A 12,221-nucleotide genomic window follows, 5' to 3' on the forward strand; every position below is an offset into this window, starting at 1 on the left:
CATAATAATTTTAATCTTGGTTAAAATGGGGTTTAAAAATAGTCTGAATGGATACAAAATACAGCAAAAAAAAATTTTTCTGTAAAACTAATTAAAAAAACTATCTGATAAAATGTCACACACCTACAAGTATATTAATTTGCAATAAGTTAGCAAAAATGGAGAAGGTGTGAGTTACTCCATTATTGTGTGGGCGAGTTAAAAACACTCTGAGAATAACATTTCCTGATGTAAACCTACAGTCAGCTAGAGGATAAATAAAATGTTACCATCAGATTTAGAGACACCAGAGAAATGTTTGTGCTGAAACACTTCAGGCCTCGAGGCAACGCTGATTTAAAAAACCGATTTGATGCTGTTGATGAAGGCAACAGTGTGAACAATGGAGGAATTTAGAAGAAAAATTATGAGACTTTCCATACAAATCTCATTTATTTGGAAATGTATTGAAGTGAAGATCATAAACACTGTTTTCTATCTAGAAGATGGACCATTTGCAGTATTTTCCCAACAAAGAGAAAACTAGCATTTAAGATAGTTAGGGCAAACACTGCATATAAACCAGTAATACTGGACAATGCACGCCTTCATAGCAAAATGAAAAGCTACTCAATTAACACCTTTTTCTGAAAAGTTCTTGCTTATTTTACCAACACAATGCTCAAATTTGTTTTATCTAAACAGGACAGTTTTATTACAATTATTATTAGGTCATGTGTAGTAATGTAAAATGTTAAATTAGTGATAAATTATATTTCCAGGAAGCTGCTGGAGTTCTAAGCAGCAGAAATTCTATGCAAAGGTAACATGTCTTTTTTATTTATAGCAAGTGGACTCCTCGATTTGCACATATTCAAAATTAGTTTTTTTTTAATGAATATTTTTTAATGAATAAAATCCAAGTGATATGTAGCCTATTCATTTATAACTGTTTGAAGCAAGTTGCTGGCATCTAAATCTATGAGTTTTTTTAATTTGATGAAGTTCTCAAATTCATATTCTTTGTGTATTTTGTACAGTTTAAAACTGGATAAAGATTTGATTAGCAAATCCTCTCATAAAGCTTTCTACAATAATCTATCAGACTACTTAAGATCACCTTAATGTAGGCTTAAAATTGAAATAATAAGCTATGGACAAGTATAACATTATATCAGATTACTCCACATTCTTTAAATGGTATTGTAGCAGTAGTAGAAGATTAGATCCCTTTCACGCAGGATGAGGATCTTCTTAAATTATAAAAAAATCTGCAGAACATGAATGGTTGTTGGATGGGCTCATTAAGTCTTCAGGTGGATATTAAGAACAAATTTGACTTTTCGTTAAATGTGATAAGCGTGACAAAGAGGCATACTGGAGTAGGCCTGTAGGAATAAACAATAAACAATAAATCAATTAATCGCATGATAAATGAAAATTATCTACCTCATTTTCATTTATCGACTTTGTCATTTCTTCCTGTCCCTCTCTTTCTACTGAAGACACTGGAAGACAAAAGGTTCAACTCTGGTGCTCTTCACTGACCCCTCCCTTTCTTTTTTCTTTTTTTGGTAAAATCCGTTTTAACCGCCCAAAATCACGTATTTGGATCAGTAAAAGCAGATAAGCTGAGAAGCTAACGAGCTAAGCTGACCTTGGGGAAAAAACCTCCGTCTGGTTGAAGCTCCGAAATTCACGGTTAAAACTTGTGCCTTCGTGTAAAAAGTTGTTTTTCTCTGAAAAAAAGAAGCTGAGAACTTGTTTACTGATTTTTTTTTTAATTAAAAGCTTTGTGTAAAAAATGCTATGCTAAAGAGCTCAAACCACACCAAGCGTCCGCCATTTTGAGAACTGAAATAAAGGAAAGCGAGACAGCCCATGTCACGTCAAGGGTCCTCCCTCCCATTTTCTTAAAGAGACACACTGCTCACTCCCTCACTATCCATCCTTCAGTTCAAATGGTTTTATACTGCCATCCAGTAGTCAAAAAAGGTGCTACACACAAAACAAATTGCCTATATTTCTTCTTAAATTTGACAATAATTACTAATTATTGTCAATTTTTAAACAATGTTATCATTTATCACAATAATTTCTGAGACAATTAATCGCCCAGCAAAATTTGTTATTGTGACAGGTCTACTTTAAAAACAAAGTTAGACAGAAATGGACCAGCTTTTTAAATAATAGATATTATTTATTGTCATCGGCACGGGGTTTAGACCTGGACCTGTTCTCCATCAGAGGACATCTTCCCTGCAGGCTTCTTGCTGGAGATGTCCATGACAAATTTAAAAAAGGTTTCAGACACCTGTGACTACACTGTGGCAATTTAGAGAGAACATTTTCCACACCATTTATTTGAAAATTTTTCGAATGCAAGAGTCAAGAGCGCGAGTCTCTGCAACTCAAGCAAGGACAATGAAACTTGCTACACAAACATTCTGAGACATACTGGAGACATTCACTTGTTGGTCGCGGCCCAGTCCGATACCACCTTTAGTAAGTCCTATTTCAAGCACTTAAGCAAAACTCCACATCTAGTACTGCGATTATTTATTTGCCCATCTTGAGTTTATGGCATGACCAGCCAAATTATGAGAAACCAAACAAAACTCCAGAACAAAGCTGCGTGTGGGAACTTCACTGCAGGCGCAACATTTCCAACCAGTGCAACAGCTGGAGCAGATGTGATGACATGGGAGAGGAGGCGAAAAAAAAACAAAAAGGAAAACAACAACAAAAAAGGAAAAAGTTGCAAGACTTAAAAAGACAGCAAGTTCAATAATATCACAACCCGAGCATATCAACAAGCGCGAGCACACACTGAGCCATGCTGCTGTCAGTCCGTCAGTCAACAGACGTGCTCCTTTCTCTTTTTCTCTCACTCCTTCCATGCAAACATTGCCTCTTTTTAATCTTCCAATTCTTGGGTCTCCATGACAACAAGATCATACCATGCAGAAAACATTGATCGGGGATTGAAGGCAATACCAAGGGTTCTGCACACAAGGCCTCACAATGCAGTCGATGCACTCTGCTGCATAAGCAGAGCGCTTTGTCATCGCTTCCGTTTTGGAATCACCTTTTAATTGTTGGACTAAAACTACTCCTTTGGTTTGTCCTTTACTTAAAAAAAAAAAAAATCTTCTTTTCTGTGTCCTGGTGTTTCAATAAGTGTCGCTTTCTGAAACAAAAGGAGTAACAAAAGAAAAGAAAGAGCGCACCAACCTTCTCGAAGCTCTGAGGGATGGAAGGGGGTTGATGCAGAACACAATGACGTGAGAGGGAAGAGGGGGGGAAGAAGAGAGAACGAGGAAACACAGAGAGAATAAAAACGGCCAGCGCAAAGCCACTCGCTCCAACGCACCACTCTCGCACACACACATGATTCGGAAATGCCACTTTCATATGAAAACCAAAGTAAGAAATCTGAACGTTGGGTGTGGCGTTACAGCCTGTAGAACACCAACATCCGGGGCCAGTTCATTAATAAAATCAGGGATTTTTCTTTCGATCTGCCTCTAGTACAGAAACCACTGCAGTAGTAAGATCAGTGCACTTAAACCAAGGTGTGAGCTCACTGTGACTCCAGATCACACCCAGGTTTAAGGTGGAATGTGAGAAATACCAAACAACAAGGTCAACGTGTGTTGTAGACAATGGATGGGTTAGTAAAACTTGTTAAAGGACACAGTTATGGAAAAGAGGTAGCTTCATTGATTAGCGCAGCCCAATCGTAGATCTATTCAACATTTGTAGGCGTGTCTGTGTGTGCGTGTGTTTTGCGTTCACGTCCTACCTCGGACGTATAGGTTTGCAGGCGAGGAGTAGCGCACGCCTTGAGAGTTGGTGGCCACGCACTCGTACTTCCCTTGGTCCGTCTCCTCGCTGTTCTCGATCTGCAACGCTCCTGCAGGAGAACAAGAGTATGTTTACTTGTAGCAAACACGTTCTTTTTCATCCGGAGACATCCGTCGTCGCCTGCGCTTCTTCGGTTCCAGTTTGACCCTTGGGCGTCTTCTTGCTTGTTACTTCATGAAGTCAGCTTGGCTTGTTATCTCTGCGAGGCACGATCTGAACGGGTTGCACTCCTCCATATCAGAGGTTGTATTTATTTTCTTCCTTTTTAGAAAGGATTGTTCTTTTTCTTTTTTTTTTTTAAACAGCACAACTCCATCCCTTTCACTTCTTCTGAGCAAATAACATGCTCCAAGTTGAAAGGTTCTTTTGAAAAAGTTGGCAAGTGGAAAAACAACTGACTTTTGGTAAACTCGGATGACACTTTTAGTTGTATACCTCTGTAGCAGCTAGCGATTCCTCTCCTGCTGCCATGAAAAAAAACAACAATCCTTTTGCGATCTTGGCAGTAAAGTGACAGCAGCTTTACCCCGAGGCAACAACCCAATGATGCTCTTTAGCGCTTTACTTCCTCTGTTTTTATCCTCCCACCTAAAACCCGCCGTGATAAACAGTGTCTCCCTCAACGGGCTCTATAATTACACCCTACACTCATCAGGCACCCCTCAACTCAAAGGGTGCTATTCTTACACACAAGTCTTTTTTATTTTGTATTTTTATGTTTGCGCTAACAGCCTTCTGAATAACCAACGGAGACATTTATTTATTTTTTTATTTTGCTCTTTCCGTCTGTTCTGTCACATTCATGTCATTATAAAATGACTTTGACATGAAGCCTGAGGAGGGGGCCACACTCACTCACTCTGAAAGGAAGGAAAAGCTCAAAATGACTAAGCACACACACTTTCATACTGTACACACATGCGTTTGATGAATAGGCACACATATACACACACACACAGAGTACTGTACTGTTTTCTATTAAATTAGATTGTCTGAGAGTGATAAAAGGCATTGTCTTGTAAGAGAGAGATAAAATACTGTTTAATGTCTGTCAGACTGCTTTCTTTTTATTTTATATGAATTCAACTAAGGCAACTAGGAACAAATTGTGTCTTTGTGACAGACAGCGAGAAACAAAGTGCCTAAAAATGCAATTTAAAATTGATTTTGTACTAAACTGTCTGTTTTGTGTCAACGGGACTCATTCATCCTTTAAGATTAGGACCATTGATATGCCTTAACCTCTGATGTGAGTTACGAGCCTTAGAAAAAAAAAAAAAAAAAAAAACACATTCTTCTACAAATGGTCAAAAGCTGGACTGAAAAGGACTGAAACAGAGCCAAAGACAAAGGCTGAAAGGCATTTAGAAAAATCAATCAAGATTAGTATTTAAAAGATTAGAAGAAAATATAAAGAAATAAAAACTAGAAATCTAATTTTAAAATTATTGAAAAATTATTGAAACCGCCTCCTTGCAGGCCATAGATTTAAATGAAGATCTCATATGATGTAAGGAGATAATGAGTGATGACAGTATTGTACATCTCCTGTGATAGAATAAATGTCGTCATTTATTTTTGTTTTACACGAGAAAAAGAAGCAGTCTAATAAAAATGGACAAAGCTTTGATAATTATTAATCAGTTTCTTCCCAAAAGTCAAAACATTACATTATTGTACAAATGTAATCAGTAATTTATATATGCATTCATTCTTGCTTCTGGTTTTTACAGCTCAAATCTAGCTAACTTAAAAAAAAAAAAAAAAGAAAGAAATCAACTAATTTTGGTTTGTTGCTTTCTTTCTGCTATGATAGAAATATATTATTTATTTACCTTATTCCTAATACATTACAATACGTATGTATTGTAAAATATTATTGTGGACCTCCTAGAAAGGTAGCCACCTATTATTATCTGCCTGAAAAGTGTCTTGCTCTTCTATGAACTTTATTGTGGCCCAAATCGTAACATGCACCCCCACGAAAGTTATAGCAAAAAGACCGGCTCAGCACCATGATGTGTGTTGTTGCTTTAATTGGCTTTCGAGTTACCATGGCGACGTAATTTGCAAAAATGCCATTTTTCTCATTCAAAATGCCTGACGGAACTAACTCGGTTAATCTTTGAGATACTGAGCTGAAGTTTGGTGCGCTGGTAGCTGAGCGCAATGACCCATAAATACTGAATAAAAAAATAAAAATGAAGATGGCCACCTAAGTTAAATTCAAATGGCTTTAACTCAACTATTTTTACACATACACAGCTGAAATTTGGTGGTTACATCTGAGAACGTTTCCCATCACAAACAGATCCAGTGTTTGCCCTACCATTATAGAAGCAGGGCGCCCCACCCTGTCAACAGAACCAAGAGCCCCACCTAGCGAACCTAACAGCGTCATCCTGATCTGATAAGGCTTTGGTATCACTGTTTATAGAATGGCAGGGCCAGTAGCTGACATTCTTATTTCCCCCATCTCTCCCCCAGTTAGAAACCTTGAGAATATTTTCTTGACTTCATTTGGACTCAGACAGGTTCAGTTGGATCTGATGATGCTGAGATGAGACGAAGGGGGAAAAGGGAGGGCCCTTGATGAGTTTCTATAAAACTAACAAGTTTGTTTGATGAAGTTAGAACGGATCAGAACTCAGACAGGAAGAGGCATTAATAAGTTCTGTACTTATGATGAATTGACTCTTTGTGGGTCCGGCTGTTCTCCAAAGCTTTATAATCCATTTGATGAAGTCTATGAATATGTTTTTCTCTACAATGCTGCTTTTACTTCCATTTTGATGTCAAAACAGAAGTAAAATCAATATACCTGCCAAATATGCCTAAAAGGATGATGCTATTTACAACTAAAATAGATTTTTGCAGTCGTCATATCTGTCAACAAGCTGTGGAATGGAAAAGACATTTATTTTGAGTTATGGTGTTTTTGTATTTCGTTCAGAAAAGAAGTCTAAGTAAATAACGCATCCTAAATAAATCATTTAATTTATTAGACACTTTAATTCAGCTCCAGTCATGAGTAAAGCATTTATCTTTAAAAATATTACATTAAAGTCATTTTACAGCTTTTTTTCAGTGTATGGAGGTGAATGATGGTCAGTGTTAATGTTGTTTTAAATAATGAGATTTTGATTTCCCTCCTGAATGGCAGATTTTAATAAATGGTTTACGGTAACAAAACTGCCTTAAATGACTATTTGCTCTGAGGGGAAGTACATTTTAACATGATCCAAATATCAGGAGATACACATCCTGTGCTAACGGAATCTGTGAGGAGAGGGGGAACCTGAGAGCTCAGGTTTCGTTCACTCCAAAGACGTGCATCCGTTTCCTCCCCTGCTTAAACGAATTCAAAAACTGGCCAGCTGGTCTCATTCATGATCAGAGGTTCCAGATTAATACAGACCTGCAGATTTATGGGACTGTGCCAGGCTAAGCGAGTGCCATCAGAAATACTGCTGACAATAGTTTTAGAAATCAAAAATACTGCTGAAAACAATTTTAGAAATCAAAAATACTGCTGAAAACAATTTTAGAAATCAAAAATACTGCTGAGAATAGTTTTAGAAATCTAAAATACTGCTGAAAATAGTTTTAGGAATCAAAACTCAAACATGAAGGACTTGGGCATGTGCTGCAACAAAGCAGCAAGGCTAATTTAGAAAATTTGCACCCTGTAATATTCTTTTTATTAAACAATCCTAAAAGCTATGTCCTCTGTAGTAAGACAGATTTATGTCACTAAAAATCATTTTTGAGGCTTTGTAATGAAATATGAAATTACAGTAGAGTATTGTGGTAATGTCAGTGTGTACATTTTAAACTGTAACTCTGCAGCTGAACGGGATCGTGTTTACCCTATTTTCCGGTGTATAAGTCGCATTTATTATGTGTCATCGCTGACCCGTCACGTTTATTATGCGTTTACTTAATGGCCAAAACAGCTTCATTTCGTCCGTCCGTCCGTCCATCGCGGCCGGAGCCACTAGCTCTCCAGCCTTCCTCCACCTGCCCCAGCGTGAAGCGAGTGGGCACGGGAGGACACAATGTTGCAATTCTTTGAAAATTAAAGCATCAGTCAAAAATTGCATTATGAATAGGGGGGTGGGGGGGATTACAGTGTTTTTCGGCCTAAGTCGCACATTTTTTGCATAATTTGCATGCCCTGTGACTTATGTCGTTGGACTGACATCTATGCAAAAAAACTGCCACTTATGTGCCAGAAAATACAGTAAGTATTGTGGTTTCAGACGTTTAAACGAAGGAAGGTTTAGCTCGTTCCTCTCAGCTACAGTCCAAGTGTGTGTTTTGTAGATATGAGGGTGTTAAGTGAGCCGAGGCTGTCATCCATCTGCTCCCATCTTCTGCAGCTACATGAAAGGAAACCACCTCCCCTCCTCTGTCTCCCTATGTCTCTTCTCTCATAATCCGGTGGAACATGGAAGAGTTAGGAGAGGTAAAAAAAAAAAAAAAGAGGATTAATTTAACCTCTGTGCAAGCCAAATCTGTTCTGCAGAAAGTGGCAAATGTAGGATGAGAAGCGAGAGGAAACGATGAAGCGGAGGAGAGGGAGGACTGGACAGGTGGACCTGTGCAAACAAGAGCTCGTCTGACAGCTGGAAGCAGCTCAAACAGCTAACCATCAGCACAACTTTGAAACTGGCAAATGAAAACCTCTTTTTTTTATTTAATGCAAAACTTGTCATTACCATATATGGAGAAAAAACTGGTGCATCTTCACATTTAGAGGTCAGCCGGCACATAAACAAACAGCACGGAGATAACTTTGGAATTGAACCAGCTTCGTGTCTGTCAGTGAGGGGGAGCGGAGCAAAAAGGTGCAAACAGGGAAAGTAAAAAGGGCAGACAAGACGAGCGAGAACAGTTTGTTAGTCTGGAAGCTGCTGACAGACTCGGAATGAGATGTGACTAAAGTAAACTGAGCTGCTGTGAAATCCTGCGTGGTGTATCATGTCTGCTGGCCTGAGAGCTTTAGCTAATCAGATGACAGTAGATACTGCTAACCTGATAGCTTTTCCAGAACATCTAGGTCAAAGAGCTCACCTGGACCCCCACCTCCACACACACAACGTGAGAAATTAATTTACCTTAATTAATTTAGCTCAGCAACAACTGTTTAAAAAAATATATCGGTGCTAATTTTAGTGAATGCCAAATTGAAATTGGAGATGAAGTATTCATTTTGATCACTTCATTACCAAAGAAAATAATGTATGCAAGTGGAATTTAAACAGATTAGGTCACTGGGACTTTCAGCCCATAGCACTCGCATCTGTCATCATGAAGTGCTTTGAGCGAATTATCAAGACTCACGTCTGTGTCTCCCTCCCTGACACCCTGGACCCCCTACAGAACAAACGGGTCTACAGATGATGCTATTGCTTTAGCAGTTCAAACCTCCCTCAGCCATCTGAAGGTAAACATCTATGAGAGAATGCTCTTCATTGACTACAGCTCAGCATTCAGCACAACGCCCTCCAAGCTGGTCTCCAAGATCACCACACTGGGCCTGAAGAAGTCCATCTGCTGCTGGATACTGGACTTCCTCACCAACAGACCACAGGGAGTGGGAATCGGCAGTCATCTCTCCTCCACACTAGTCCTCAACACTGGTACACCTCAGGGCTGTGTCCTCAGTCCACTCTTGAACTCTCTATTTACACATGACTGTACTGCCGAGCACAGCTGAAATGTCATACTCAAGTACACGGATGACACACAATGATTACACATGTCACACAACTTGTGTAGTACATGTTAGTTATGGGCATTATATATATCATGTGCATTTAAGCTAATTAAGCTAATATTACCATATGTGAAATACTTATTCATACAAATTCATCCTAATTGCCCCGTTATATTCTACCATGTTGTTGTTTACTTTTTTTTTTGGACCTTATAAATATATTTCTTTTTCAATTTGTGGTACTTTATTTTGTACCCTTATTGCATGCTTTAGTATTTCTTGTTTGTTTTTAGCGAGTCAAATCGATGCTTCTCATACTGAACATTTCATTGCACTTTTGACCTTGTGTTAACCTGCATATGACAAATAAACAACAACAATAACACTGGTACATTTGTGTTGACTACTGGGTCTAATTAGGTGGACCTTTAAATTTAAAGTTCTTTACATTGTGTTAGTGGAAATAATGCCCTTCAGGCTGGACATTTCATTTTTTAAGCAGCAACAAATAATTCGAACGGACAAATAATGCTTAATAAATGGAGATAATTCAGGTCCATGGCTACCTTTTCCCAGAGGCATTTCTTCAGCAAAAACTCTTCTAAATCAATAGGCTACAAGGTTGCAAAGGAACACAGGGTATTTTTTTCTGTTAGGTGGACAAATATTCAAAAGTCCTCTGTGGAGAAAATATCAAAGAACACTGCAGGGCTTTAAAGAAAAATCCACTTTTCTGCAAAAAGCCAGATATTTGTTTAGAAATATTATGTGAACAAATGAGTGAGAAAAATAACTTTTGGTTAAAATGAGAGGAAAACACTCATTTAGACAGCACAGCAAGGAGGGGGCTGGATGATGATTTGTGTGTTATAAACCCTAAAAAGCTGTAATGAAAACATTGCCTGAATATGAATCCCACCTAAATAACAAAAATCTAAACACAAAATCATCATATAGAAAATAGTCAACCTGAAGAAAATATTGAGCTTTAACTTACAGAAAAGTTCGGAAAGGAAATGGAGTCACTATTCTGAAACTCAAATCCAGTCTTGAACTGAGGCCACAGAACGTTCAGATCTGATCAAATATTATCAGAAATGTCAAGTACTTTGCAACATGTGTTAAAATACGGGGAACTACGACTACTGCTTAGTGTTTTTGGAGAACCCGAGCTCTTATAGCCCCAAATGTCAGGGACAGACAGATCGCTCGTCATGCTTCTCCTCACACACGTCTAAACTGATGCAGCAGATGGCATGGAAAAATAAATGGATACCTGCTTGAAGTACAAAGACGTCAGGAAAAGTTCAGCTCACCAGCAGCATATGGTACTGCTCCCAGGAATGAATGAAGTGTGTGTGTGTGTGTGTGTGTGCACATGCATTTGTGTGTGTGCAGGTATCAGATGTGTGAACTTAGTGTTGATAGCAGTGGACAGCAACCTGCATGAGGAACCCCCCCCCCCCCCCCCCCCCATACATGATGGATACTTGAGGGCTGGGAGATGTCGGAGTCCTCTTTTGTGAGATGTGAGTGTGATCACTCTCTGTATCATTTTTCTTCTTGACCCACTCGGGACATAAAAGCTTTCTGAAGACCCAACAGTGGCAGAAAAGAGAGACTAGTGAGAAGAGAGTGATTGTGGCCCAGAGCAGAACCCTGGATGTAGTCCACTCCAGCAAGGCCACTTTATAAGGGCAGGTGGGGAACCAATGTTAATACAAAATAAAAAAAAACTAATTTGCTCCACACACACACACACACACACACACACACACACATATATATATATATATATATATATATATATATATATATATATATATAGTTATATACAGTAGTCCCTCGCTACTTTGCAGTTCGTTTATCGCAGACTTGCTCTAACGCGGTTTTTCAAATTAAGTGTGGACATGACACACAATTGGCTGATTGATGGATAAGCTGCACAGTCAGAATGGGATTTTTATTTAAAATAAATTTTGTGAAATTATTTAGCACCTGCTGCACATTTGTGCAGCCCAGAACTGCAGAAAAAGCATCCGTCTCCACCATTGTGCAGCCCATACAGCATGATAAATTTTCTGCTGCAGCTGATCAGCTGTTCACCTGCAAAACGGAGAAGTGGGCGTGGCCAAGAGCGCTTGCAGGTGGCAAAGAGCAGAGGAGGCAGGGAGCTGAAATCATGACATTCCGTGCTCTTTTTGAACGTTCAGAGTTTAGAAACATTGTTTAGAATATGGGCAGCACGGTGGCGCAACTGGTAGAGCTGCTGCCTCTCAGCGAGAAGGTCCTTGGTTCAAACCCTGGTCCAGGGGCCCTTCTGGGTGGAGTTTGCATGTTCTCTCCGTGCATGCGTGGGTTTTCTCCGGGTGCTCCGGTTTCTTCCCACAGACCAAAAACATGCATGTTAGGCTGATTGGTAACTCTAAATTGTCCCTAGGTGTGAGTGAGAGAGTGAATGGTTGTTTGTCTCTATGTGTCCCTGTGATGGACTTGCGACCCGTCCAGGGTGTACCCCGCCCCTCGCACAGTGATTGCTGGACATGGGCACCAGTGACCCCCGTGACCCAAAATGGAATAAACGGGTAAAGATAATGGATGGATGGATGGATGGATGGATGGATGGATGTTTAGAATATTGCAAGAGTGTGGG

The 12,221-nt window shown here is 39.2% G+C and overlaps 1 protein-coding gene across 1 annotated transcript in view; it reads right to left on the minus strand.

The window, feature by feature from the left end:
• LOC119414244 (receptor-type tyrosine-protein phosphatase S) overlaps positions 1 to 12,221 on the minus strand; it is a 100,675-nt gene that overhangs the window by 34,738 nt on the left and 53,716 nt on the right. The window contains exon 6 of the mRNA XM_037681343.1: positions 3,785 to 3,895. Coding sequence (XP_037537271.1) covers positions 3,785 to 3,895 — 111 coding nt within the window. The remainder of the gene's footprint in view (positions 1 to 3,784; positions 3,896 to 12,221) is intronic.

This window comes from Nematolebias whitei, chromosome 9 (assembly GCF_014905685.2).
Source record: "Nematolebias whitei isolate Nwh7 chromosome 9, NemWhi1, whole genome shotgun sequence".
Lineage (NCBI taxonomy): Eukaryota > Metazoa > Chordata > Actinopteri > Cyprinodontiformes > Rivulidae > Nematolebias > Nematolebias whitei.